General features: G+C 34.7%; 7 protein-coding genes and 1 long non-coding RNA gene across 16 annotated transcripts in view; 3 read left to right on the top strand and 5 right to left on the bottom strand.

Moving 5' to 3' along the window:
- Positions 1-3,864: 3,864 nt before the first annotated feature.
- On the bottom strand, positions 3,865-4,797 carry LOC130512450 (dolichyl-diphosphooligosaccharide--protein glycosyltransferase subunit 1A-like). Its single transcript, XM_057010460.1, has 5 exons — positions 4,746-4,797; positions 4,612-4,697; positions 4,269-4,337; positions 4,084-4,173; positions 3,865-3,999 (listed from the first exon to the last, which is right to left on the bottom strand). The coding sequence occupies exons 1-5, from the start codon at positions 4,795-4,797 to the stop codon at positions 3,865-3,867; spliced, it is 432 nt and encodes a 143-aa protein (XP_056866440.1).
- Positions 4,798-4,808: 11 nt separating this feature from the next.
- LOC130512510 (uncharacterized) lies at positions 4,809-6,565 on the bottom strand. The gene is made up of 4 exons (XR_008946048.1): positions 6,164-6,565; positions 5,614-5,977; positions 5,180-5,518; positions 4,809-5,084 (listed from the first exon to the last, which is right to left on the bottom strand). It is a non-coding gene; the product is annotated as an uncharacterized LOC130512510 (long non-coding RNA).
- A 2,793-nt stretch (positions 6,566-9,358) lies between these two features.
- On the top strand, positions 9,359-12,993 carry LOC108861950 (probable inactive leucine-rich repeat receptor-like protein kinase At3g03770). 9 transcript variants are annotated; one of them, XM_056985941.1, is made up of 9 exons: positions 9,359-9,494; positions 9,620-9,671; positions 9,796-11,201; positions 11,272-11,405; positions 11,483-11,723; positions 11,806-12,011; positions 12,088-12,122; positions 12,204-12,315; positions 12,398-12,993. In XM_056985941.1, the coding sequence occupies exons 3-9, from the start codon at positions 9,845-9,847 to the stop codon at positions 12,719-12,721; spliced, it is 2,409 nt and encodes an 802-aa protein (XP_056841921.1). In that variant the 5' UTR covers positions 9,359-9,494; positions 9,620-9,671; positions 9,796-9,844; the 3' UTR covers positions 12,722-12,993. The 9 variants fall into 9 exon arrangements, with proteins under 9 accessions (XP_056841921.1, XP_056841917.1, XP_056841920.1 ...); XM_056985937.1 differs by having other exon boundaries at positions 9,620-9,674; XM_056985940.1 differs by having other exon boundaries at positions 9,365-9,494; positions 9,603-9,671.
- LOC130495028 (probable inactive leucine-rich repeat receptor-like protein kinase At3g03770) overlaps positions 9,542-27,556 on the top strand; it is a 25,652-nt gene continuing 7,637 nt past the window's right edge. Inside the window, exon 1 of the mRNA XM_056985943.1 lies at positions 9,542-9,674. The gene's annotated coding sequence lies outside the window, so the exon portion shown is untranslated. The remainder of the gene's footprint in view (positions 9,675-27,556) is intronic.
- LOC108861953 (histone-lysine N-methyltransferase SUVR3) lies at positions 12,962-14,365 on the bottom strand. Its single transcript, XM_056985949.1, has one exon. The coding sequence runs from the start codon at positions 14,160-14,162 to the stop codon at positions 13,050-13,052; it is 1,113 nt and encodes a 370-aa protein (XP_056841929.1). The 5' UTR covers positions 14,163-14,365; the 3' UTR covers positions 12,962-13,049.
- On the top strand, positions 14,554-18,416 carry LOC108861951 (cationic amino acid transporter 4, vacuolar). The gene is made up of 14 exons (XM_018635950.2): positions 14,554-14,988; positions 15,079-15,280; positions 15,355-15,439; positions 15,505-15,645; positions 15,740-15,858; positions 15,958-16,054; positions 16,183-16,355; positions 16,442-16,508; positions 16,636-16,794; positions 17,015-17,219; positions 17,347-17,455; positions 17,650-17,762; positions 17,915-17,990; positions 18,077-18,416. The coding sequence occupies exons 1-14, from the start codon at positions 14,835-14,837 to the stop codon at positions 18,219-18,221; spliced, it is 1,845 nt and encodes a 614-aa protein (XP_018491452.1). The 5' UTR covers positions 14,554-14,834; the 3' UTR covers positions 18,222-18,416.
- LOC108860939 (uncharacterized) lies at positions 19,323-20,998 on the bottom strand. The gene is made up of 9 exons (XM_056985951.1): positions 20,952-20,998; positions 20,816-20,865; positions 20,679-20,721; positions 20,568-20,605; positions 20,301-20,456; positions 20,055-20,225; positions 19,834-19,935; positions 19,609-19,748; positions 19,323-19,523 (listed from the first exon to the last, which is right to left on the bottom strand). Exons 1-9 carry the CDS (start codon positions 20,976-20,978, stop codon positions 19,492-19,494), a joined length of 759 nt encoding a protein of 252 aa, XP_056841931.1. The 5' UTR covers positions 20,979-20,998; the 3' UTR covers positions 19,323-19,491.
- Positions 22,996-24,727, bottom strand: LOC108837205 (uncharacterized). The gene is made up of 9 exons (XM_018610270.2): positions 24,658-24,727; positions 24,509-24,558; positions 24,358-24,400; positions 24,255-24,289; positions 24,001-24,156; positions 23,749-23,919; positions 23,564-23,671; positions 23,329-23,468; positions 22,996-23,241 (listed from the first exon to the last, which is right to left on the bottom strand). Exons 1-9 carry the CDS (start codon positions 24,676-24,678, stop codon positions 23,210-23,212), a joined length of 756 nt encoding a protein of 251 aa, XP_018465772.1. The 5' UTR covers positions 24,679-24,727; the 3' UTR covers positions 22,996-23,209.

Genomic DNA, 27,556 nt, shown 5'->3' with positions numbered 1-27,556 from the left:
ACATATGCCAGAAGACTTTGCCAAGCATATCGCCCACTGCCACTGATAACAAACATTTTGTAAGCAGCCATTATAAAGTTTAACAACTCTTTCTTTCAATTTAGAAACTCTTTCATTCTAAGTTGTTACAAGTCCGGTACACTTTAACTGATATCAAAATTATGTTGATAGTGTTTTTTTTGTTGTGAAGATGATTATGTTGATAGTGTTAACAATATAATACATACTAGATCATGACCCACGCGCCTGGGCGGATTTATCTTTTGATTCACATATTTTATATACATGTTGTATATTATTTAAGATTTATACTATAAAAAAGTTAGAATGATCCGGAACCAAAAAAAAATTGACCCGGACAAAAAAAAATCAAATACCTACTTAGATCCAAATGTTGAGAACTCGAAGAACTCATACCTGAAATGAATTGATTTATACCCGATCCAGTGAGCTACATTTCAAACATAATATCTTTTGTTATATTTTTAATTCATTTTTTGGGTTGGTGAGATTTACTATTTATTCGGAAATTTTTTGGCTAATTTAATGGTATATATTCGTAGGTTTCTTTTTTTCTGAACAGGAAAAAAAATATTTGGGTCTTGATTAAATTTATCTTATATAACAAATTGCTGCTATAAATAATTTTTATGAAAAACTAATTTGTAACAGTAATATCATTTTTGTTATAAATTAGTATTTCATGGTTTATAGGTTCAAAGTATAGAGTTAGTCTTCATAGTTTTGCGTCTCCTTGATAGATGCAAGTTAATGAATACAGATAATATATTGTATTATTAGTAATCTATCGTATAGTATTATATGTTAGTAGATGTATTATTAATAATCTATCTTATAGTATAGGATGTATCTAGCTTATAGTAAATATATGCAATATAAGGAAACATGCGTAGTGAATATAATAATAAGGTAAGAAGTGAAAAACTATGGTAATGGTTGATATTAATTATTTATAAAAAGGCATGTCTAATAATAAGTATTAGCATTAATTACGTAAGGTCCAACTTTAAAATCCACCTAGAAAAAGTTGTAATGTTTCTGTTTTAATAAGATAGATATACTTATGCATGGATGTTGTTATATGATTCATGTAGCTAGTTTGTGTAGTTTTCAATACATTACTTTTATCTAGATATATAACCATGTGGTGGTGTATAGTTTTTCAAGATGGCAATCATTTTTTTCATTTTTGAAAACAAAAGAAAATGCCCAGAAAACTCCAAACTCGTATTAGTTAAATTTTAAAAATACTAGGTCTGTGTCCGCGCTACGCGCGGATAATATGGTTATATAAGTTTATTTTTAATTTTATATAATATATGATATCATTTGATAAATTTGTTCTAGAAAATCTATAAATTTTGAGCTTGAAAAGTAGGTAGAGAGCCTATTTTTTATTTACTAATTTTTTTTGATGATCTTCTTTGACCCAAAACTATATTTACATAACATTTTTAATGTAAGTTCAATATCCGCACAAAATTTTGGAGGTGATGATTTTTGAATATATCAAAAGAGAATGATAAATATTCTTACATTTTGTTTTTGAACTTAAATATTCATACATTTTGATCTCAAGAGTTTGTGTTTTATTTACAAAAGAAAGCATGCCGACAGTGTAACTTTTTAAATAGCATTTAGTATGAGACTAATATATTCTTTTATTTAGATATATAATTTTTTTTAATAAATGACTTTTTGATAACATAACTTTAAAATTTGTATAATATATAATATGATCTCAAACTAAATAATTATGTTTTTAGGCATAAACCAAAAACGACGGTATATAAATCGAATCAAACAAAGTAAATATAGATTTAGCATATTAGTTAATTTTAATAAACGGAATATTTTACGATGAAAAATTTCACTAATAATTTAACAAATATTTTGGTAATTTTTAAAGAGTGTATTTAAAATATTTTTGCATTTAAATCAGTGTTTTTAAATTCAACCCGATTGTGATTATACCGGTTAATCCGGAGATCTGACAATTCAATTTAGGTTTTTAAAATATATATATTAAAAAAAATCACTAAAACCCGAGACTAACCGATTGAACTGATGGATGACCGATATGTAATCTAATTGGATTTAAATTGTAATAGTTTCATAATTTGTAATTTTATAATCCAAATTTTAAAGTTTATTATTTTGCAATTTATGAAATTATAACGTTTCTACAAAATTTTAAAGAGAAAATAATATATATAAAATAACTAAAATTAATTATTGTATTGTTTGGAAACATTGATAGTAGTATAAAAATATATTGTTTGGAAATATTGATAGTAGTATAAAGAAATAAGTATATTGTTTGGAAACATGGATAGTAGTATAAAGAAAGGAACATTAGTGATTTAATATAGGTTTAACTATAAAGTATAAAGGTGTATTTAATTTAAAAACTTACAAAATAAATGTTAGGTCCAACAGAATGTTTCTGTTTTAATAAGATAGATAATAACTTCACTCCGCGCAAAGCGCGGATCTTATCCTAGTAAAATATTATATAAAGAGACTGGATACTATAAAATATATATAATATATAGACACGGGAGTGTTTAAATGATACTTGAGTTGAAGCTCTTGGAAGGATATTTTGTTTTCACTATACATTATTTCACTATATACAATTTATATGAGTGTTTATTCTCCGTCGGATTTCACTTTTTTTTCCTGATTATTTTACTTTCAATTACGTTAATATATCATGTCTTCTGCATTATTCTGTTGGGTGAACCGGAGTTCTCATCATCTTCATCTTCCGTTTTCTGATGAAAATCGAGGGCTGTCACTATCTCCAGTGATAGATCTTGTTCGATCCTTTATTCAGTTATCGGCGTTATTCCTCGTCGTTGTATTCGGCGTGTTTGTTTTCCCTTTTAATAGGGTGGGATTCCCCGGTATGTGATCTTCGATTCAGTGCCGACGTTTGTCTATCAGCTTTTGGGTTTCGTGGTGTATTCCAGGAGGCAAATATCCAACCAGATTATCTTCAACCTATCAGGCTTCATCGGTTAATCTTATGGCTGAACGGTTTGTTCCGTATTCAATCAACAAAGCGAGCCCTTAAACCTCCATGGCCACCACCAGGTTTGCTATTCATAGGTGAACAATCCAGTAAGAGATGGTGTATTTTACACTCTATAAACAAAATCTCTGAATGTTTTTCTTTTCACCACCAGCAAAGAAAACAGAAATATAGATCAGTCCTAATTTAGGAGTTATATAACATGCACAAGTTATTTTTACCCAGTCATAGCATGTAAATTTTATAAAATATATTACCTAAAAAAATATTTTATAATATATATTACCTTTTCCAATATGGAGGATCTTATCGTATGAACATATAGCATGTAAATTTATTACTATACAGTGTGAGTTTTTTATAAGTGCAGCTCTTAACTCACTTCACTTAATTCAGTACTTGAGCTGATGATCACGACGCTGTAATACATGCAGGAGCTGGATAGGCAAGTTCCTCTGATGGATGAAATCGACTCCAAGGTAGAACACACCGCCCGTGTCCTTTCCTTTTCTCTTTATTAGTTGTGTAGTCTGAATAACTTACCGAGCTCGCTCACAGGTGGACAGAGCAACCTCCGATCTTAAGAACACCAATGTTAGACTTAAAGATACATAAGATTTACTTGTAATACCACCACATTATGATGTTAATTTTGTAAGTTGATCATTATTGGCAGGCAAAACAGTAAAACAGTAACTTGTTAGCTTAGTGAGAATGTATTAAAAATATGAAAATATATAAAGTATATAGCTGAATTTTGAATTTATAAGAAAAATCATGTAGACTAATGGTAGTTTACAAGTGCATTAAGTGACAGAGGACTTGGAGATGGAGAAGTCAGCCCGCGTGTAAATGATGCAAGTGATGAACAAAACAAAAAAGCCAGAGATTAACATCAATGGCTCACTCAGCAGATTGATGTTGCTGAACTTATAGTAGACCTGCACAAAAGACACATCTCTTCACCAGTTAAACTATGAAGGTGTTGGCTATAGAATAATAGTAGTCAGATGTATTATATGTACCTGTATATTCTGATTGTGATCTGGGACAACGTTGTTCTTTTCGAGCACAACAACTGGTCTACCAGCTATATCTAAATGCGAATATTTGATCTGCCGAATGAACAGAACAATTTTGCAGACATGAAGTGTCAGAAACGAAACATAAAGAGACAGAGGATAGATATTGATAAATACAAGAGTGTTACCTCGTGAGACTGCTTGACAGCGAATGGAGTGGTAACTGATAGCTTGTGATTACTACTTGAAAAAGCCCTCTAATTTCAGATTCTTGTATTAATAATAACAGGTATATTTAAGAGTATCAGAGAGGTCAGCAAGATCACAGGTACTTCTTGTTTTTCTCATCGACAGTGGCTCGACACGTGGCATTAACATGTCGAATGTAACATTTAGGCATATCATATGAGCCATAGACTTTTATGTTAGGTATACTATATTATTCTCTGCTACCAAAAAAAAACAATATATCAATCAACACCATTCAACAACCATTGATGTAATAATGGATTAGTTTGAGACATTGAGCACCTGAGGTTCCAAACCCTGTTCCAGTAACCTGCAAACTATCGAAACGATCTCTTTCTCATACAAGTTGTCAAAGAGTCCATCAGTTGCTGTAATGACAACATCAACTGATAAATATTGAACAAAGAGATATATACCGATTGTATCTTGGTAAACCCTTTTTGAGAAATGGGTTGACTTTGATACCATCACAGTGTAACTTATAAGAAAAATATTTCTTCCAAATATTCAAAAGATTTGTCTTACATCAAAAAGTTGAGAAGATGGTAATAGCATAAAGCAACCAAAACTATGATTTTTGATGGTATTACAGTATCACCATAAAAGTGATATACAAACACATAATCATCAGAACTATACACACAAACATATGTCTAAATTTTGCTCAAAAAAAAACATATGTCTAAAAAGTTTCAAGAAGAGTGAAGATCCATGGAAGATCTTCTCGAACCTCGATTCTTTGACGTAACCCTAACCTGTAAGACACGACAAACAACAAAAGTATCAGTAAAAAGAGCTATTACACATGAATAAAAACATATAGTTTTGAAAACTTCTTTTGACGACTAACCTTTGATGACAAAGGAGGCAAAGATGCTCGTCTTGTAAGCTCTTTTCTTTCCTCTTGAACAACTTTTAAGCTTTCTCTCAACTGTTCCACTTCGTTCTAAATCTTTAACCTCTCATAATCAAACGCAGACATCAACTTCCTCCTCGAACCCGAAGAGGTTAACGATTGTTTGCGTGGACGACACAGTGGAGGAAGCTTTCGAGCAATCCCCGAGACAATGATACCGTTGTTAACAGAAGATCCTTCTAAACTATTTCTATTACTTCTTACCATCACTCTTATCTATAACAACCACAACTGACACTGCTGCAACAGATGGATTTTTTTAAAACAATCTTTCTGCAAGATGAATCAGTCGTAAAATTTCAGAAAATAAATGCTCAAAGATATATATAAAATCTCAAATCACGAGCAAAGAAGAGGGCATCCTTAACCTTTAAAAAATCCTGAAGAGCATTAGTTTAAATGATACTTGAGTTGAAGCTCTTGGTTCCGTCAGCAGTGGCCAATGCTCCAGCTTCCTCGCTGATAACATCCAATATTACCTGCTCCCTCTCCCTCTCCCTCTCCCTCTCTTATTGTTTTCAGGCTTCATGATATAAAAGAAACCAATCACAACTTATTGTTTTCAGGCTTCATGATATAAAAGAAACAAATACGTAGTGGGTGTACCGGACATTGTAAGAAATACAGAAAGCTTTAATTTCTTACAACTATATTTGGCTGAGAAGCTTCAGTTCCTCTTCCAGCTCCTGAGTATTTTCAGAGTATTTTCTTTGGAGGCGATGCAATCAGAACCTGGAAAAACCAACTAAAATCAACTTAAATCAACAACAACAATCCTTACAGTTAATGCCAAAACAAAAAAAAAGGTAGAATTATGTGAATAATCAACAAATTAAGATGATAGGTTTTACTGTATTTAGAACGAAACAGTTTGGTAAGTTTATTGAAAACTCATAAGGGAAAGTAAAAGGAGTTTACATGTTTATCCGCGAGAAGCTCTTGGTATCGAGATTAATAGCGATTGAACAGGCAAGGTAGATTACAAACCTAATAATCCCAGTGATGGATGAGTCCCAGACAATCTCTTGAGAAAACAACGGTAAAGATCGACTGTAAAGTATGCTGTGACAAAATCGACGTAAGCCATGACGGAAAAGGAATAGAAAAATAAGAACTGCAAAGGACTTGGTTTGGGGTGGTGAGGGTTCGTGGGTATGGTCCTAATTTATAGCAAGTGAATGATAAAATCATGAAACGTCTGGATTTGAAAGATAAAGAATCATAGGGAGGTAGAAAGAAAAATTGAAGAAGAGTTTAAAGGTTACGCAAAACTCGAACTCAGAGATTGGAGAAACGAAGCGGAAAAGTTATGGGGGAAGAGAATCCCAAGGGACGAAAAAGGTTTAGAGCCTGTGATGGGCCAAATTATTGGGATTTTTAAAAGGTCCATCCGATGTCTTTCTAAAGCAGCGATGTTGACGTGGCAAAAACAAACTCTCTCATTGGCTGATTTAATTTAGTGACGTGGACAGACTAAGAGTTGAGATTATTCACCTTTTAGTATTGTATTGATATTATATTTCTCAGATTCGAATTTAGTGATTAGAAGTTAGTATGCAGAGTGTGGAGTTTAGGACAAGAATTTTAATTTTAGAGTTAATCTAATCAATTTTACTTTAGGCTGGTGTTGTTACTGTTGTATTGTGATTTTTGATATTTTGACACATCTTATGGAGATATCACGGATTTTTCCAAAAAGGAAATAGTATTTTCATATACCTCTCGGGTCTCGTGGCCCACAAATTGACAAATGGGCTGGGCTCTTCGGATATATCCAAAAGGCAAATAACTTTCTTCCTTTTGTTTCATTTTAATGTCATTGAATTTCAAATTGTTTCCATATGATCTCAAGGATAATTCAACAAGTATAATTTTGTATGCCAGTTTCTCTAACTAAACTAATTTTCTAAAGCTATTATGACAAGAAACAGAGAGTTTTACAGACAAGACATCTGTCATAGTTTGTAACAAATCATAATCAATAATGACACATGCATGATATTTTCAACACTTGCACACAAGACCGTGACTACAGATTTAGAGATCTCGTGTTTTAGTGTTCTAATAACATTTTGGATTATAGTAAGCCACAAGTAATGGATGCGGTTAATAACTTAGTAGATGATCACGTTACAATTACGACACACCTAACCGAAAATAAATAAATGAATCTAGCTAGTTGAACAAACCATCTAACCTAATTTATTACACCGCGATGCGAAAATGACACTCACCTCTAACGTACGTCTTACTTAACAGCATCATCATGCATCTAATGTGTATATATAACATAATGTTTCTATGAACTAAACTCATACTATACTCCAGTTTTCGATACAGGTTGTAGTGATATATGGATGGTTAGGACTTTTTTTTATGGATGGTTAGTAGTATTAGTTTCTTTTCGTGTACCAAAGCGTAATTTTTCATTTATGGAGACTGGAAACAGTCGCATTTAATTTCGTGTACTCTGAAGTTGGCCAGTCGATTCTACGTTGCATCAGCCGTTTAACCTTCTTTTTCTCTTTCTAAACCATATGATTTAATACGACGTTACTGATACGTAACCAACAGAAACAAAAAACTAAACCAACAAAAAAAATACAAAAAAAATAAAGGAATTTTGAGACTGAGAATTTGAATGCTAAGTTATTCGAAAAAGAAAATAAAAACTAATTGACCAACAAACAAAATATTTAAAAAGTTGAAGCAAAATTTAATAGAACTAAATTCAAGTATTAATTTATTCCAAAATTAAGCATAGGGAAAAAGTCTGATACAAGATGTACACGCATAAAACTAGCTAGTAGCTAGGTGGAATAAAATTTCAAGAATTTTTGTTTTCACATGTTTGTAAGCATTTGGTTTACCTCAAAATATAAATCGTAAAAACTACAAGTTAAAAAAAAAAGAGTTTGGAAACGTCTGCTAAAACAATAAAATATAATGTACGTGAAACCGGTTTTGGCTTGTGAATAGCCAAGAGAGATTAAGCCATCCTGTGTCCGATGTCTGCATAATGTGTAATATGTGGTTGTGAACTGTTAGTGAATTTATTTGTTTAAAAAGTAGACGCAGTTAGCGAATAAACAATAACATGTGATCCAATTTTGTTATCGTATTACCTTTTTCTTTTCAAACAAATTTTGTAAAAGTAGCAGCATGGGATCCACATGTGTCACTTTATAAAGTCTGATGTGATCTTTTTGATGAAGATGCCACCGTGCCAAAGACTACATAACAGTCTGTGCCATAACTTCACTTTTTATTTTCACCTTAATATATTACTCTTCCAGATTTAAGTTCTGCATGGCTTCTTAGGTTAAGATCTTGTGTGTTGTCAAAAAAAAAATCTTGTGTAATATTTTGGTTGAATCAATACAATCGTTTCGAGGGAAAAAAAGAAGTTCTGCATAGATATGATTTCGATTTGATTAAAACTTGTAATACCTGCTTCCGATAAAAAGAAGCATATGTACACGATTTAAAATCTCATAAAAATAGTTCAATTCATCATTATGATCGTTACAGGATTTTGCCCTCTGTTATAGTCATTCTTGTTAAGCTATTTAGCATAGCCATTAATGGATATACAGCTTTGGCCCGAGTGGGTTTTCTCGTTGGTCCCTGTTTTTCTTGAAAGTGATGATATAATATGAACATATTTAATACTGTGAAAATAATGTTGATAGCGATTCAACCCAAAAATATAAGGGAATACAACAAAATGTCGGACAGAGCCGGTGGGATTCCCTGTTCTAGTAATGCATGTGAACAATTTCAAGAAATTTTTATTGTCAAAAAAAAATAATTCAAGAACTTTTGTTTTTTTTCTTTCTGAATAATATTTTTACTATATTTCATTTCCTCTTAATAATCATTTAAAATTCTTCTAGTTGTCTTCTACTCGTGATAGAGAGGAGGACCAGACTCTCTGTTGTCAGCTAGTGACAGTTTACTTAATCGTCTGGTTGCTAAAATGTTTTCTTCACATTGATTTTGCAAAACTTTTTGCTGTCTTTATAATATTTTTGTTGGGTTAATTTTGTTCTCATAGTGTACTCTGTTTTATCCTTAAAGAACTAGAATCACTCGTGAAGGAATCTTGATTATTTTTAAAGCTCCTTGAGGAATTTTCTTGGGAACTTTTCACAATCTCTCCTATAAATCTAAGTTGCTACTTTTCTCTTATAAAAAAGTAAAAAAAAAATCAATATTCGTTTTGCAGTTCCTTGATAAGTTTGCAGAGGTATTTCTTCATCTCAAAGTAAACCATCTGTTCTCTCATCTCTCATTCATTCACCTTTTAGTTTTTGATAAAACTGAAAAAAAATAACTTCCAAAACTAAACTCTTAGGGCTCAAAATTTTCCAGCATTTCTTATTTCTGCTAGGTGTCTTGAGGAGGAGAAGAATCTCTAAACCAGGTGGTGAGTTCTCTTCCTGTTTCTCAGGATTTTACATGCAAAAAACTATACAACTTTTTCTCTGTTTTTCAGTACTTTTTTCTATAAATGTGGTTCAAGAAAGTTAATGTGTCTCTCTATGCAGGTGTTGATGATAATAATGATGCCTATGTGATTATCTTTCCTCAAGTATTATGGTCTTGTGTGTGGCTATGGAGAAACACATTTGTGGCTTGCCTTTATTGCTTCTGGTTCTGCTTTTAGCCTCCATTGATGGATCAACACAGCTTCAATCATCTCAATCTCAAACCCTCTTGAGGCTTCAGCAGCTTCTCTACTACCCCAAAGTCTTAACCAGCTGGAACAACTTTACAGATTTCTGCAACTCCGAGCCAAACTCCTCCCTAACCGTTGTCTGCTACGAAGATAGCGTAACGCAGCTTCACATCACAGGAGACAGAAGAGGTCATATGTTACCAAAGAGTTTCTCAATAGACTCTTTTTTCACTACTCTTGCTAAGCTCCCTGATGTTAAAGTCCTCACACTTGTGTCCCTCGGTTTATGGGGTCGGTTACCTGAGAAAATCAACCGTTTATCTTCATTAGAGATTCTCAATGTGAGTTCTAACTTCCTCTTTGGAACTATTCCGCATGAACTCTCGTCGCTTGGTAGCCTTCAGACGCTTATACTCGATGAGAACATGTTTTCTGGTCTTGTACCGGATTGGATTGGTTCTTTACCGAGTTTAGCTGTGTTGAGCTTCAGAAATAATGCTTTCAACGGCTCATTGCCTTCTTCACTGAGTACCTTGTCAGGTCTTAGAGTTCTTTCTCTAGCTAATAACCGGTTTAGTGGAGGTTTACCTGATCTAAGCCGTTTGACAAACCTTCAAGTGCTTGATCTTGAATCAAACTCCTTTGGACCGATGTTTCCTCGGTTAAGTCACAAGCTGGTTACTCTTATACTCAGCAAGAACATGTTTAGGTCTGCAGTATCATCCCAAGAAGTGAGCTCTTTGTATCAGCTTCAGCATTTGGATCTTTCATTCAACACATTCGTTGGTCCTTTTCCTACTTCCTTGATCTCTCTCCCTGCCATAACCTACTTGAACATTTCACACAACAAACTCACCGGGCGGCTTTCGACAAATCTCTCTTGCAACTCACAGCTGATGTCTGTTGATCTCTCATCAAATCTTCTTACGGGAAGCTTGCCTGATTGTCTTAAACCGAGCTCCAGAGCTAGCAGAGATGTTGTATATGCAGGTAACTGTCTAGCTAATGCAAATGAAGACCAGCGTCCAGTTTCATTCTGTAGCAATGAAGCTCTTGCTGTTGGGATCTTACCACAGAGGAGGAACAGATCAGCTTCCAAGTTAGGTATTGCTTTAGGTGTAACCGCAGGCATCCTAGGGTTGATTCTCCTCGCTGGTGCAGTGTTTGTAGTTCGTAGGAGGATTAATGCTAAGAGGGAAGAAACTAAAGCTTCTCCAAGATTGATCAAAGAGAATGCTTCAATGGGATACACATCAAAACTACTCTCAGATGCAAGTAAGAAAATATAATTTCATATTATTGTCACACATTTCACGTATTGAGTTTTATTGGTTACTTGCGAAAGGGTATATCTCTCAAACAATGAAGCTAGGAGCGCTTGGTCTTCCAGCTTACAGGACATTCTCACTGGAAGAACTTGAGTATGCAACAAATAACTTTGAGTCCTCTGCTTTCATGGGTGAAGGTTCTCAAGGACAGGTTAAAAAGCTTCAAGTTGTCTTCTGTTTCCAAGTTCTGAAAGTGTGGTTTTCTCATCTTTGGCTTTTTATGTTCAGATTTATAGAGGGAGGTTGAAGGATGGATCATTTGTGGCAATTAGATGTTTGAAAATGAAGAAAAGCTGCAGCACTCAGAACCTGATGCATCACATTGAGCTCATTGCTAAGCTGAGGCACCGTCATTTGGTCAGTGTGCTAGGGCACTGTTTTGAGTGCTACTTGGATGATTCAACAGTCAGCAGAATGTTCTTCGTCTTTGAGTATGTCCCAAATGGTGAACTCAGGAGCTGGATCTCTGGTATGATATTAAAGCATGATGTCTTGAGAACATGATCAATTATTATTATATGTTTTTTCTAACTTCACTGTTCTTTGTTTAGATGGGCATATGGGAAGGTTGCTTACTTGGGAACAACGCATAAGCGTAGCGATTGGTGCAGCAAAAGGGATCCAGTTCTTGCATACTGGTATAGTGCCTGGTGTTTATGACAACAACCTGAGAATAACAGACGTTTTGCTAGACAGTAACCTCGCTGCTAAAATCAGTAGCTATAACCTTCCTTTACTTGTGGAAGGTCTTGGAAAGGTAAATGATGTTCAAGTCTGTGTCTTGTTTGTTTCTTGAATCCTTTTGTTGAATCTGTTTTGCTTTCCTTTATAAGGTGGGGCAAGTTGTATCAAGAAAAGGCACTCCAAGGTGTGTAAACTCTTCTTGTCTTTTCGGTTTCTTTATCTTGAACCAACTTAAATAGTTTAATCCTCTGTGTCTTCTTATCAGCATCAAAGACGAAGATAAAGTAGATATCTATGACTTTGGAGTGATCTTGCTTGAACTTATAGTGGGAAGACCACTGAGAGGAAAGGGTCAAGTCGATGTCCTAAAAGAGCAGGTAACACCATTGTATGTAATATAAGCTAGAAACTTAATCGCAATCATCTACTTAAAAACAAATGTATTCTTTTTCCCATTAGTTACAAGCAAGCATCTCAGCGGATGATGGAGCGCGTAGGAGCATGGTGGATCCAACGGTACACAGAACATGTTCAGACCAGTCACTGAAGACAGTGATGGAGATATGTGTAAGATGTCTCCACAAAGACCCTCTAGAACGTCCATCCATTGAAGATGTCCTGTGGAATCTTCAGTTCGCTTCCCAAGTCCAAGAAGGTTGGCTACAAAACAGCAACCCCCCAAGCATTCGGGCCTCCCCTTCTCCTGCAGCTTCCTCTCGTTTACACATAACAACACTCGAATCACCCCGAGATTCAGGTAATAGTTTTAAATACGAGAGTTGAGACTAAATAATGAGTTTCTTGATCTGAGATTTCTTATTGTGTTTTGTGTGTGTGGCTGTAAATTGCAGGATATGAAGAGCATGAGAGGTAGAGGAGACAATGAGTTTTTGTGTTGTTGGTCCGTTGTGAGTTCTTCTTCACTACCCTATGTAGAGGAACCTAACTCCCATCTAATATCTTCTATTAGACAAATCATAGTTTCTTGTTTTCAAAAAATTACTCTGTTTTTGCTACCAATGATCAAAGCTGTTAATAGAGTACATTAGTACTTACTCAAGAACCAATAATTTGTCAAAATGTATCGTTGAATTTAGACATAAACATAAGATCAGGTGTTCTCAGAAGGCAATGTTCCAAAACAGCAGGAACTACCACAAGAGCAACTCAACTCGTTGTCCCCGGAGGGAGCGAGACGTACATCTCCGTAACTGAAACTCAACTCCTCACCAGCAACTACATCCCTCGCTGCAAAGAAACAGAGGCGAGGAAGCAAAGCCCCCGCGCTTCTCAGTAATACAGTTGAGAGGTTTCCCCCGTCGCAAGAATGGTTAATGAACCTAGCAACGTTCCCTATACCCGTGGCGTCGATGTTTAATCTCAAGCAAGCTTGCCCTGAAGGTAAGTGCTCGCGTATGACTAGAAGAGCCGAAGAGAAGGATCGCTCCGTTGACGACCTGAGTTTGTCGTAGATGGTTTGACGTCTGCGTGCTTCAGCTGTTGTCAACAGCTCACCTGCGTATTCGCAGATGAATTGGCCTTTCTTGATGAGCTGATCAGAGCACAAGCACCAACCTTTCTTCTCGTCTCTTACAACCTTCAGACGAACCGAGATCCCTTTTTGAGTGACCCGGTTTGGACAATCCAACCCGCATCCACAACCCGATCCACATTCATTAGCTATCTCCTCCTCAGTGCCTGCTAAGCACTCGCAGTATCCTTCCTCGCATCTCACGCACTCGCATCCATACATACTATCACTATCCACTAGACTCACACCAAATCGTCCGTTCACCGAATCAACACAAGTTCTCGACTTTGATGAGCTATCATCACTCACCGAGACAGAATCTGAAACTGACCTAATTTGAGCATCGCTAACTCCTCCCCACCACTGGCGCGGAGGAGAGGAGGTGGCGGGAATCTGGAAAGGCGTGTAGAGGAAGTCGGCGTAGCGTTTGGAGTCGACGGTGTTGAGAAAGGGGACGGGGAGGGGCTCGAGGGAACGTGCGGCGTCGAGGGATCGAAGGAGAGTGAGGGATCTGGAGATAAAGGATAGGGCTTTGCAGGTTTGAGAGACGGAGGCGAGCTCTCGAGGGTCTAGCCACGGGAGGATCAAGTCGGCGCATCGGAGAAAGTGATTATCGGTGACCGGAGGAACGATGGACTGAGATTCTCCGAGATGACGACGAGGCTTCTTCTTCGGTAGCGACTGTTTCTCCATTCTCCAAAGCCCAATGAGAAAAAGAAAATTTTTTTTTTTCCTGCCAGGACAATTGTTTAAAGTTGGTGACTTTATTACACGACCGTTCAAACTCTCATCAGAAGCATCTGTCTTGAGAAATTTTTATTCGAAAAAAGGCGATTAATTTCGGACATGTCATTGCCACCGACGACGAGTCCTCTCTCCGTGACGCAAACACTCATTCATTATCAATTAAAAAACTGAGTTAAGAATCATATATGGCTGTATTTAGTTTATATTTAACTCAAAATCTACAAAAACAATCTAAAGATTTAAAAAAAAAATCTAATTTTAAAGAAAAAATAACATTCACAAAACTTGCTATCTATATATAGCAGATATCTTCCTAGATTAGATACTAACAACTGGCCCATCATCCTAGTTAGGTTAAGATTCAATCAAAACAAAGAATCTTTGTTTTGACAACAAAAACAAAGAGACTAAACAAGAAGAGAATATCTTTGGATTTAAACCATTAGAAAAAAAATATCTGACATCATCAGGAATCTTTGTTTTCTTAAACCTTTTTTCTCAAAAGTTAGAATCGTGCACGCCTCTCGAAGTTATCTCCGGCTCATCTGGATTGACACATCTTTCAAGGAGGTAAAGGATTTAACTTTTGTTGGAAAACCAAATCCTTTTTGTGCTGACATGAACGAGAACGGTGGTTCAAGCAAGTGTTCATGGGGTTTCAATAGTCTTGTAAGAAGGAAACAAGTTGATTCTGTTCATCCCAAAAACGACCATGGACATCATCATCATCAGCTTGCCAAGAAACTAACAGCCGTTGATCTTGTAGCTATTGGTATGAGAGGCACAGATCCTAACTTTGTGGAACCAACTAGCATTTGTGTTTTGTTTGATTGTCTTCCTTTAATTTTTTTTTTTTCAAAAGGAGTTGGAACAACAATAGGAGCAGGAGTGTATATTCTCGTGGGGACAGTAGCTAGGGAACACACAGGACCTGCTCTTGCTGTTTCCTTCTTCATCGCTGGTGTAGCAGCTGCTCTCTCCGCGTGCTGTTACGCTGAGCTTGCTTCTCGTTGTCCTTCTGCTGGGAGTGCTTATCACTATGCATACATATGCCTTGGAGAAGGGTATGGAATTGATTCTTATGGTAGAACAATATGCTTAAAGCTGAGACTCTCTTGTTGTTGTTGTTGTTTCATAGGATTGCTTGGTTGGTTGGTTGGGCACTGGTGTTGGATTATACTATTGGTGGATCGGCTATTGCACGTGGCATATCTCCAAATTTGGTAATTCCCTTTGAGTTAAATGTTTTCTTGTCGATTTAATTCTGATTGATGTTTTTTTGCTTTAGGCATCTTTTTTTGGAGGGTTAGACAAACTTCCTGTCTTCTTAGCTAGACAAACCATACCCGGACTTGGTATTGTGGTTGATCCATGTGCAGCACTGTTGATTATGGTTGTTACAATCCTACTATGCTTTGGGATAAAGGAGGTACCTTCATTTCAAAACTTTGTAATGAAATTCATTTCAGGACTATTAGATCGTTTTAACAGTATTGGTGCCGTTTTTTTTTTGGTCTTGACAGAGCTCATTAGTACAAGCAATTGTAACATCAGTGAATGTTTGCACCTTGGTTTTCATCATACTAGTTGGTGGATATACAGCTTTCAAGACTGGTTGGGTTGGATATGATCTTTCCAGTGGGTAATGCTAGCCTATTCTTCTTACTCTTCCATTGGAGCTTTAGTTTTGTGTCAAATAATCATTTTAAAGAGTCAATATTTTTGGTTCTTGTCTTTACAGGTATTTTCCTTTTGGATTAAATGGGATACTCGCAGGAGCTGCTGTAGTATTCTTCTCATACATTGGATTTGATACAGTTACTAGCACAGCTGAAGAGGTATACAGTAGAACTCACTAGTTGTGTAATAAGAGGATGTTTGGTCTTAGTTTTGCGAACTTTTTCTTCCATAATTCTGCAATTTTTTTATCTGAAGCTATTAAACTTTTTGGTATTTGCCACAACAGGTTAAAAATCCTCAGAGGGATCTTCCATTGGGCATTGGGATTGCATTACTGATATGCTGCATTTTATATATGCTTTTATCAGTAGTTATTGTTGGATTGGTCCCATACTATACCTTGGATCCTGATACTCCTATCTCCTCAGCATTTGGAGACAGTGGAATGCAATGGGCAGCGTAAGCGTGATACATCTCATTAGACTCCAATCTCTCAACTTCATGAGAGTGAATATAACAGACATACTACTTCCTTTTTTTTTCAGGTACATCTTAACTACTGGAGCAATAACTGCTCTGTGCGCTAGTTTGTTGGGTTCGCTTCTGGCTCAGGTACTAACCAATTCTTATTGTTCTAAGAAGTTCAAGTTCAAACTTTGCCAATGCTAGGGTTCATGTGGTTCATGGTAATGCACACATGTAATTTTGATAGTGCTTTGTGATTTCTTTCATCTATCAGCCGAGGATCTTCATGGCAATGGCTCGGGACGGATTGCTGCCAGCTTTCTTTGCTGAAATTGACCCACGGACTCAAGTACCGGTGAAAAACACAATAGTCATTGGTGTGCTGGCCGCTTCCCTGGCATTTTTCATGGATGTTTCACAGTTGTCTGAGATGGTAAGCTGATCTTTGCCTGCCATGTCTCAGTGTGGAAGTATTCTTACCTACAACTAGTGGCAAATTGAAAGTAGATGTCTCATTGATTAGTATAGTGTTTGATTTTGAGGACTTAGTTCTATTTAATGAATAGTAGAGTATTGATTTTGAGTTGAAATTCAATTTTATTATGATAAAAGATCTTTTCTCTTTGTAACTCACATCGGTATTCATTCATCAGGTTAGTGTAGGTACGCTGATGGCTTTCACTGCTGTAGCAGTCTGTGTGCTAGTTCTCAGATATGTACCACCATATGGTGTTCCCCTACCATCCTCCTCTCAAACTTGGACTGATACCGATGAAAATAGGCTGCAAACTGAACGTTTTCTTGTGGATGCTATAGAATCATCTGATTCTCCTCTACTCGGCGTTGAAACAGCTCGAGGTACTAGAATGCGCTAATTCATGTGGTTGGTTACCTTTTTGTATATGTTATTAAGATGAGACTGTAATAAAATGTGCTAATCTTTACTGTCTTTCATCTGCATTTGTTAATTTTTTTCATTGAACAGATGAAAAGTACTTTGGAAAGAGAAGAAAAATTGCTGCCTGGAGTATAGTTCTTGTGTGCATAGGTGTCTTAGGCCTTTCTTCAGCAGCTTCTGCTGAGCGTCTTCCAAGGTTGGTTCATCATCTGATACCTTATGTCTGTCTAGCTGAGTCTTCATTGTTGAGGTGGATCGCTTGAACTATATCACTGCTATTACGTGTCAAACTCTACTAGAAATCCACCACCCCTCTTTGTGAAACACTTTTAACAGTGTTGTGTTGTCTGGTTTATATCCTCTAATGAGTTTTCTTCTTAACCTTGACAGTTTTCCTCGGTTCACAATGTGTGGTGTCAGTGCAGCCATCTTACTTGGCAGTTTGATTACTCTTGGTTGCATCGATGAGGATGATGAAAGGCACAACTTTGGACACCAAGGAGGTAAGATCTGAGGCTTATGCCTTTTGTTTCCTATTCATGCAGCACAGAAAAAAGAGAGAAGTCTAGTTGAATATAAGATGCTGCAAGCTTGGGTTGGTGCCTCAGTTTCTTTAGAGTTGCTGCGTGCTTAACTCTATTTTATCCAATTTCAGGGTTTCTCTGCCCATTCGTTCCATATCTTCCTGTTCTCTGCGTTTTGATCAACACCTACTTGATCATCAACATTGGGTGAGTGAGTTTGATATTGGCCATCATGAGTATGTGTGAATCCAAATTGGATCTTTCTAAAACACTGTTGGTATTTGTAATGGCAGAGTTGGGACATGGATCAGGGTCTTGATATGGCTGCTTGTTGGAAGCATGATCTATCTCTTCTATGGCCGGTCTCATAGTTTACTGAACAGTGCAGGCTATGTTCCAACAACTTGTACAGAGAAAACAACAGATCATCTTCCTTGAGTTTGGTGATTCATAGCAATGCTGATGGGGCTTCAGCACAAACTTTAGTTGTTGCTGAAGTAAGCATTTAAAGAGAGTTAAAATGGCATTTAAAAAGAGTTTGCACATATGGCACAAGAGTAAACACATGCCAATATATACAAGATTTTCATGTACATTGTTTAGTCATTCTAAATGTACATCTCTTTTTATGCCTAGTCCAGCAACTTGCTTGAAACATCAGTGAAAATTGGGAGAAGTGCAGACTAAGTGTGGAAGATTTAGACATGCACATTAAACATTTTGACAAAAGTCATCTAAAGATGTTTTAGTCAAAAACATTAAAATATAAGATAACCTAAACGAGCTGTATAAGTTTGCAAGTGAAGACAAGAAAAAGAAAGGATGTAATGACTAAGAATCTCTCAACATATGTTGTCTTCAAATGATAATCCTCCTCCACACCAGTCTTGGCAACATATATTCATAAGAAAAGATAACATGCTACTTATCTCACATCTTTCCAGCTCCCAAACAAAAAACAAGAATCAACATTATTCAAGTCTCACCTGTGATCCCGTTGGAAGAAACTCTCCTCCTTTCGTAATGAGTCTTCACAAGAAACAGATATGAACACACTGAACCTGATTGCATACACTAGCTGATAGTAGCTTCACCGTTGACTAAGCTGCCTCTGTCTTATGATTAGATGCAGATGTGGGGGTAATGGTTCGCAATTCCAAAGGGTCCAGAGTCACTGCGAGGGATGATATTGTTGCGAAGAAGGTTGTAAGAACAACATAGAGCATTGAAGAGCAAAGCCTCTCAAGGACTTTAGAAACCTTCAAAAGGATTACAAAACGAATTGTGAAAGTGCAACTTAATTGTTGGAAGCTGCGTTTGCCAATAGAGCTATACATAGATTTGGAAAAGAGACTTGATAATATGGAAAACAAAACCATGATCAACGGTTACGGTGGACAAGGGGGAACCGAGGCCTTGGATCAATATTGCATTTTGTGGAAACATAGATATTAAGCTTAAGTCTTTTTAAGTTACTAAAAACTTGATTGGACAACCAAGTTTGTCATATTGTTTTTACAATGTTTTATCATAAAACTCAAGCACACAAGAAAATAAACATAACATGTAAAATCCAGACAAAACATAAAATGACAAGTAGTAGTTAATAACACGGGAGAGAGAGAGAGCATTTTATTTTTTAGAGAGAGGGAGCATTTCTAATCCGTAGTCTTGATCATCTTCTGAATTCTCCTCACATAGAACAGGTTTAAGCTTCTTTCTTACCCAAAGCGAACCTAGCTGAAACAAACAAACAAAGAGACGCAATGAATCTTTTGTTTCTCAAAGAAAAAGAAAAAAAAGAAAAGAATAAAAGGTAACGTACCAGCGCTAGATAAGCCACACCTCACCAATTTTATTGGGAGGACCGTTTTGACTGAAATTTTAGAGCCTCGTACAGAAGTTCCGCTAAATTTCAGAGCCTTGACCATATTATCTAGTCCAAAGATAACAACGAGAGCTGAGCTGCAAAAACTCAAACAAGGGTGGCTGTTGTTAGCAAGTGATAAAAATTAACCAGCAAACTTGGTGGGACGAAGAAAACACTCACCCGTTAGAGGAAGTCATAACACCGGAGTCAGGTAAGAACTCAAGTAGCATCTTATCGACATCATCGTCATCAAGGGAAGGATCAAATCCTGTAATTTTCAACCTATACAGCAGGGGAGAGAGAGAGAGAGAGAGAGAGAGAGAGAGAGAGATCATATTATGACACACACGGATACAATTAATTCTCCATTAATAAATAAGAAAAAAAAGAATCCAATATACGTGCGCTGTAGCATATCGTCAGAGGGATTGGTAGGAGGAAAGACATGGTCAAGGTGATGGTCTTCAAAAGGGTAAGACGTAACTTCTAAAATACGCCCTTCTCCCATGTCACTTCCCTCAAGCTTCAACGCTTCTGCTTCATATTCTTCATAAACATAGATAAAGCCGTAACTGTAAAAAAAAAAAAGAGATTATTATAGACTAAGCAGCAGCAGCAGCAGCATAGTGATCAGACAAATAACCTACCTGCAGAGGGCGCGAGTGTCGAAGTCTACGGGAACATCAGCATGTATTAACGTTATTCCACGTGATGCGAAGTGTTTTCTCAGAGCCTCTTCCACATCCTCCCTAGGAGTAGGAGGGGACGTGTCGTATCCCTTGACCACCATCCTCCTAATAATGCTACATATATATATTGCAAAGGATATTAATTAATTAAATACCGAATTAATGATCTCTCTATCTAATTAGATATCATATAATACAAATAATCTAGGAGGAAAAGAGACGAACCTGCTCCCTGCGTAACTATCGTCGCCCAATTTGGGAAACTAAAAAGTAAATAACATGTAATCAGGTATCAAGAAACAACTAATTTCGAAAGAGATTGATAAGAATAATTACTTTCATCTTGGAACAATATCCCCCGAGCCTTATCTCATGAATGCTGTTGCAAAAGAATTTAAATAATTAATCACCACCATTTATTGAACTTATATCTAATTTACAGACAAAAATCTCAGAAAAAAAGAGAAACGAACCTCCTGCGTTTTGGAATCTCTGCATCACTACCCTTCGATTCCAGACCACCCTACGTTGTTGTTACAATCGATCTTAATCAGAAACAATCCTACGAATTAACAATTTCATTGAGAGAAAGCGAAGAAGAGGAATTACTTTGTTCGTGGATTCGTCCATGGCCATTGCTGCGCTAGGTTTTTCGAGAGGCGGGCGATGAAGATATTTTGTTTTCAAAAATCTAGTCTTTATAGAGACTCTCTCTCTCGACCTTTTTGGGCTGTAACTATCCTTCTCGTTGGGTTTTCATTTTAGTTTAGGCCTGTACTAGGCCCATTTACTCATATTCCTCTTTCCTTAGCATATTCTTTTTGCAAAAGATGTGGATCGGATGGGAAATCGGTCAATTCATGCATCAACAGAGAACCGCGGTCCCGATCAGTACATACACTACATACATGTGCTAAAACATACATCAACTCACAATTTTTTTAAATTTCATACATCAACTCTTACTTTTCGGTTAATTCATACATTGACCGTCTTACCGTTAGTCAAACTATAACGGTGTCTTATGTGGACTTAACGAATGCTGACATAGCTTTTACATTTTATTTAATTAATTAAATGAAAAATAAAAATAGACCTAAATCTGATGTTGGGGGGAATCTAACTCAGATTCGGCCTGATTTGAACCACTCACTAAACCACTGTGCCACACAAATATATTGATACAGTTATCTATTGTATCTTACCTATATATATTTTTTGTTCATATATTTCTAATTATCTAGAATTAGCTTCACAATATATGTATATATAAATTATAAGAATTGTGATTAATTGCCTTAATTGTTGTTATTGTGATTTTGTTTTTTCAAAATAAAAATTTGAAAATCAAAAAAGTTTTTTCAAAATTTACAAATAAAATATAAAACATTTGAAAATAAATTTTCAAAAATTATTATAAAATTTTGAATTTGAAAACATAGAATTCAAAACTATTAAATAAATATTTTTATTATTTATTTAAATAATTATTTATATTTAATTTATATTATAAGAAGTTTGAATTTGAAAACATTAAAATATTTATTATTAATATAAATAATTATTTAAATAAATTTAATTCTATAAATATAAATAATTATTTATAAATCAAATATAAAGTAATTTAAATAATTATTTAAGTAAATAATAAAAAAATCAATAGTTTTGAATTCTATGTTTTCAAATTCAAACTTTTTATATATTAAATTAAACATAAATAATTTAAATAAATATAATTCTATAAATATAAATAATTATTTAAATAAATAATAAAAATAAAAAATATTATTTAATAGTTTTGAATTCTATGTTTTCAAATTCAAATTTATAACATAAGTTAAATTTAAATAATTATTTTAAATAAATAAAAAAATATTTATTTAATAGTTTTGAATTCTATGTTTTCAAATTCAAAATTTTTATAACATAAGTTAAATTTAAATATTATTTAAATAAATAATAAAAATATTTATTTAATAGTTTTGAATTCTATGTTTTCAAATTCAAAATTATATAATAATTTTTGGAAATTTATTTTCAAATTTTATTTATATTTTATTTGTAAATTTTGAAGAAAACTTTTTTGATTTTCAAAATTTTTATTTTGAAAAAAAAAAATCACAATAACAACAACTAAAGGCAATTAACCACAATTCTTAGAATTTATATATATTTTGTGAAGCTAATTCTAGATAATTAGAAATATATGAACATACCATATATATAAGTAAGACACAATAGATAACTTTACCAATATATTTGTTTGGCACAGTGGTTTAGTGAGTGGTTCAGGTTAGGCCGAACCCGGGTTCGAGGCCCCTCAACCGTAGATGTAAGTAGATTTTTATTTTTATTTTATTAATTAAATAAAATGTAAAAGCCACGTCAGCATCCGGTAAGTCCAAATAAAATATCGTCATAGGTTGACTAACGGTAAGACGGTCAATGTATGAATTAACCGAAAAGTAAGAGTTGATGTATGAAATTAAAAAAAAAAACGTGAGTTGATGTATGTTTTATCACAGGTATGTAGTGTATGTATTGATCGGGACCGCGGTCCTCTGTTGATGTATGAATTGGCCGATTCCCCTGGATCGGATCCCATCTTTTTTCTTTTTTTTTGGTCCTAGGACTATTGTGTTTGAAATACAGCATAAAATATGTATGATTCTATTTTATTATAATAGAAGACTAGTTGATAGAGATGGCAAACAGATTATCATAACAAAACATAACATGACAAGTAGTAGTTAATAACACGGGAGAGAGAGAGAGAGAGAGAGAGAGCATTTATTTTTTTAGAGAGAGGGAGCATTTCTAATCCGTAGTCTTGATCATCTTCTGAATTCTCCTCACATGGAACAGGTTTAAGCTTCTTTCTTACCCAAAGCGAACCTAGCTGAAACAAACAAACAAAGAGACGCAATGAATCTTTTGTTTCTCAAAGAAAGAAAGAAAAAAAAGAAACGAATAAAAGGTAACGTACCAGCGTGAGATAAGCCACACCTCACCAATTTTTCTGGGAGGACCTTAGTGACTGCAATTTTAGAGCCGCGTACAGAAGTTCCGCTAAGTTTCAGAGCCTTGTCCATAGTATCTAGTCCAGAGATAGCAAGGAGAACTGAGCTGCAAAAAAAAAAGACTCAAACAAGGGGGTGGCTTTAGTTAGCAAGTGATAAAAAATTAACCAGCAAACTTGGTGGGAGGAAGAAAACACTCACCCGTTAGAGACAGTGATAATACCGGATTCAGGGTCAGGGATAAACTCAAGTAGCATCTTCTCGATATCATCCTTATCAAGGGAAGTATCAACTCCTGTAATTTTCAACCTATAGCAGGAGAGAGAGATCATATTATCAAACACGGTAACAATTAATTCTCCATTGAAAAAAAAGAATCAATTTACGTGCGCTGTTGGATATCGTCAGAGGGATTGGTAGGAGGAAAGACATGGTCAAGGTGATTGTCTTCAAAAGGGTAAGACGTAATTTCTAAAATACGCCCTTCTCCCATGTCACTTCCCTCAAGCTTCAACGCTTCTGCTTCATATTCTTCATAAACATAGATAAAGCCGTAACTGTAAAAAAAAAAAAAGAGAGATTATTATAGACTAAGCAGCAGCAGCAGCAGCAGCAGCATAGTGATCGAATAACCTTACCTGCAGAGGGTAAGAGTTTCGTAGTCTACGGGAACATAAGCATGTATTAACTTTATTCCACGTGATGCGAAGTGTTTCCTCAGAGCCTCTTCCACATCCACCCTATGAGTAGGAGGGGACGTGTCGTATCCCTTGACCACCATCCTCCTAATAATGCTATATATTTGCAAAGGATATTAATTAATTAATTACCGAATTAATGATCTCTCTATCTAATTAGATATACAAATAATCTAGGAGGAAAAGAGACGAACCTGCTCCCTGCGTAACTATCGTTCAATTCCGGAACCTAAAAGTAAATAAGAAGATGTAATCAGAGAAACAACTAATTTGGAAGCGATTGATAAGAATAATTACTTTGTACATCCTGGACCGATATCCCCCGGGCCTTACACCAAAGCTGTTGCAAAAAGAATTTTAAATAATTAATCACCGGTCATTTATGATCTATCAATCTATCTTATCTAATAATTACAGATACAAAATTTCAGAAAAAAGAGAAACGAACCTCCTGCGTTTTGGAATCTCTGCATCACTACCCTTCGATTCCAGACCACCCTACGTTGTTGTTACAATCGATCTTAATCAGAAACAATCCTACGAAGAAGAAGAAGAATAATTAACCATTTCATTGAGAAAGCGAAGAAGAGGAATTACTTTGTTCGTGGATTCGTCCATCGCCACTGCTGCGCTAGGTTTTTCGAGAGGCGCTATGAAGATATTTTGTTTTCGAAATTTTTGGTCTTTATAGAGACTCTCTCTCGACCTTTTCTGGGCCGTAACTATCCTTCTCGTTGGGTCTTCATTTTAGTTTAGGCCTGTACTAGGCCCATTTACTCATATTCCTCTTTCCCTAGCCTATTCATTTTGCAAAAGATGGGGATCGGATCCCGTCTATTTTTTTTTTTGGGTCGTAGGACTATTCTGTTTGAAATACAGCATAAGATGTATGACTCTACTAGATGATAACCCGCGCCTTGCACGGAGTGAACTTTTTTTAAATATGTTGTATCTAAATAAATAATACATTTTTTTTGTTATCAATAATTTTTTTTACATTTGATTAGGGATGACATGTAGGTAGGTATCATTTGGTTTGGTTAGGTTCGGTTTGGATCTTTGCAAATTTGGTTCGAATCTTTATATGTTCAGTTTGGTCTTAGATTCAGATAACTCATTTAATTTTTTAAAAACTTAAAGTTCATATATACTTTAAATTTCTCAAAACATAAAAATAAAAATAATATGTTACATATAAATTTGAATAATGTATACCAAAATACTTAAATTTAACATAAAAATTGGTTTAACTTAAATATTTGGATAGAAAATGAATAGATATTTTCAGTATTTTGGTATTTTGAGTAATGTTTAGTTATTTTAAATATATAATTTTTACTATTTTTATATATTTCTAAATATTTTGGACAATTTAAAAACATCTTAAGTATTTTGTATATTTCTTTTAGATATTAATTTTTTAAATAATATATTTAAGTATATAAATTTGGTTCGAATATACTCGGATACCCAAAATATTTTGGTCCGAATCGGGTTCGGTTCTGGTTTTTAGATACAAAAATTTTAAACATGTTCAGATATCTAACCAAATTGATTAAAGTTCTATACTATTTTCTAGATTGGATTTGGTTCGGTTATTTGGATTCGGATTTTTTCCCAACCATATATTTTTTATTGTAACCAAATTTTAAATGAAAGTGACGATGGTTCATACTGATTTTGGGTATGCAACAATTTTTAAACCAAAACACTTTTTTTATGTACGTGATTTAATTAGTTAATCATTAAAAAATGTTCAAGACCCATTAAAAACGATAGGCTGAACTGAAAAAAAGTTACCATTGATCACAAAATTTTCAATGTGAGGCTTGTACCATTTTTAGTAATTTATAATCGTTTTAAAAAATTCGAAATACAACATATAAGAAAAAATGTAATTTTTTTATTATATGCTTAATGTGATTGTTTAATTTATTTTAACAAATAAAATTAAACGAAAAGTATAGAGGATAAAAAATTATTATCAAATCTTTATTATTCATAATCATTAATGGTGATATATATGTCAATCATATTAGGAAGTTCCGTAGCTTTTATTTAATGAAACAATAAAGAATATTCTTTTGTATATTAATAAATTATTTAATAGTTATTTAATAGAAACTATAATATATGTGTAGATGGACCAACTTATTTCCCTAACAATTCTCAGAATAATTCTCATAATGACATGTGGCTACCAAACAATGTTGCAATGTTCCAGGATTAATATATAGGGGATTTTATTATAATAGAAGGCTAGTTGATAGAGATGGCAAATAGATTGTCTCGTCCCGGACCGCAGCAGGATTTTCTTCAATCGGGTCACAGCGGGTTAGGTCCGCACGGACTGCCGTTTTCAAAATGACACAAACCCGTCCTGCTATATGTATAATAAGCTTTTGCGGTCGGTACACGGGACATGTGTAGCAGCAGAACGCTTCAACCCACTCCAAAACATTTCAGGCCACTTTGCATTATGATTCAAATTGTCAGATTTAACTAGATATGAGTCATCAGCCATTGATTTGTTTTTTTTTTATTCAAAACAATAGTTGTAGTTACTTTTGTCATGTCCAAAACATATTAACATATCAAATAAAGATAACTACAGAAGGTATTTATTAGCTTATAACTCATAACTCATAACCAATGCTTTAGTTTGTTGAATCCAAAAATTAAATAAAATCAAATACCAAATCAAAACTACTAATCCCAAATTAAATAAAAAAGAGAAAACCAAACCAAAACACCGCCAAAGCTCGAACCGTCATAGCCGGAAATGGAGTTGTTATTGATGGAGTTTGAATCATCATCACCAAAGCTCGAATCATCAACGCCAGAACTCCTTACATTTTCTCGAGATAAGTCACACAAATCGCCTTCTTCTCACTCTTCTTCTTGTTTTTTAAGTAAAACAAGAAATGAAAAAAAAATACGGGTCTTGTAATCCCGCACGATCCGTTTCGGTCCATCCCGCAAAAGATCCAGTCTTGCAAAGACCCATTCCGAAAAGCCCATAAATCTGCGGTCTAGAAAACTTCGTCCAATACCGTTTCGCGCCAGTCATTTACGGGTCATGCCCACAGTCCATGTTCATAATTACTATCTCTACTAGTTGATAAATGACAGTTAAATTATATTAATAAGTATCAAAAAGACTAAAATATTCTTGTACCAATGAAGTTTACCAGCAAATATAAGGAACATCTCAAAATAATCATTAAGCAAAAATACGACAACTTAATATTTTATCATAAAATAGCACACAAGAAGAAAAAAAACACTAAAATAGGTTTTATTAAGTGGTAACTGATTATTATACCCTCATTTTATAGGTAAAGTGAAAACAAACAAATATTTAAATAAAAAATAGAATCTTTTACCTTTTTTTGTTTTCTCGAAATTCTTTCGAATTTTTTTGAATTTTTTTCTTTTCCTTTTTTTTTTTAAATCAACTCTTTATTTTTAAAAAAATTTTTAAAATCTTCATTTT

This window comes from Raphanus sativus, chromosome 5, assembly GCF_000801105.2.
Source record: "Raphanus sativus cultivar WK10039 chromosome 5, ASM80110v3, whole genome shotgun sequence".
Lineage (NCBI taxonomy): Eukaryota > Viridiplantae > Streptophyta > Magnoliopsida > Brassicales > Brassicaceae > Raphanus > Raphanus sativus.
The sequence above is the reverse complement of the archived record's forward strand: the minus strand, read 5'-3'. Positions and strand labels throughout refer to the sequence as shown.

Excerpts from the sequence above, each read along its gene's own strand:
- LOC130512450 (XM_057010460.1), bottom strand. The coding sequence starts at position 4,797 with ATGGTATCAAAGTCAACCCATTTCTCAAAAAGGGTTTACCAAGATACA. Across the intron at positions 4,338-4,611 it reads AACAGGGTTTGGAACCTCAG|AGGGCTTTTTCAAGTAGTAA; the intron begins GTGCTCAATGTC and ends ATCTGAAATTAG. Across the intron at positions 4,000-4,083 it reads ATCACAATCAGAATATACAG|GTCTACTATAAGTTCAGCAA; the intron begins GTACATATAATA and ends TCTTTTGTGCAG.
- LOC108837205 (XM_018610270.2), bottom strand. The coding sequence starts at position 24,678 with ATGGACGAATCCACGAACAAA. Across the intron at positions 24,401-24,508 it reads GAGATTCCAAAACGCAGGAG|CTTTGGTGTAAGGCCCGGGG; the intron begins GTTCGTTTCTCT and ends TTTTTGCAACAG. Across the intron at positions 24,290-24,357 it reads ATCGGTCCAGGATGTACAAA|GTTCCGGAATTGAACGATAG; the intron begins GTAATTATTCTT and ends ATTTACTTTTAG.
- LOC108861950 (XM_056985941.1), top strand. The coding sequence starts at position 9,845 with ATGGTCTTGTGTGTGGCTATGGAGAAACACATTTGTGGCTTGCCTTTA. Across the intron at positions 11,202-11,271 it reads AAAACTACTCTCAGATGCAA|GGTATATCTCTCAAACAATG; the intron begins GTAAGAAAATAT and ends TACTTGCGAAAG. Across the intron at positions 12,123-12,203 it reads TCAAGAAAAGGCACTCCAAG|CATCAAAGACGAAGATAAAG; the intron begins GTGTGTAAACTC and ends TCTTCTTATCAG.
- LOC108861951 (XM_018635950.2), top strand. The coding sequence starts at position 14,835 with ATGAACGAGAACGGTGGTTCAAGCAAGTGTTCATGGGGTTTCAATAGT. Across the intron at positions 15,281-15,354 it reads TACATATGCCTTGGAGAAGG|GATTGCTTGGTTGGTTGGTT; the intron begins GTATGGAATTGA and ends GTTGTTTCATAG. Across the intron at positions 17,456-17,649 it reads TCTGCTGAGCGTCTTCCAAG|TTTTCCTCGGTTCACAATGT; the intron begins GTTGGTTCATCA and ends TAACCTTGACAG.
- LOC108861953 (XM_056985949.1), bottom strand. The coding sequence starts at position 14,162 with ATGGAGAAACAGTCGCTACCGAAGAAGAAGCCTCGTCGTCATCTCGGA.
- LOC108860939 (XM_056985951.1), bottom strand. The coding sequence starts at position 20,978 with ATGGCCATGGACGAATCCACGAACAAA. Across the intron at positions 20,457-20,567 it reads GATAGTTACGCAGGGAGCAG|CATTATTAGGAGGATGGTGG; the intron begins GTTCGTCTCTTT and ends ATATATATGTAG. Across the intron at positions 19,749-19,833 it reads GTTATGACTTCCTCTAACGG|CTCAGCTCTCGTTGTTATCT; the intron begins GTGAGTGTTTTC and ends GAGTTTTTGCAG.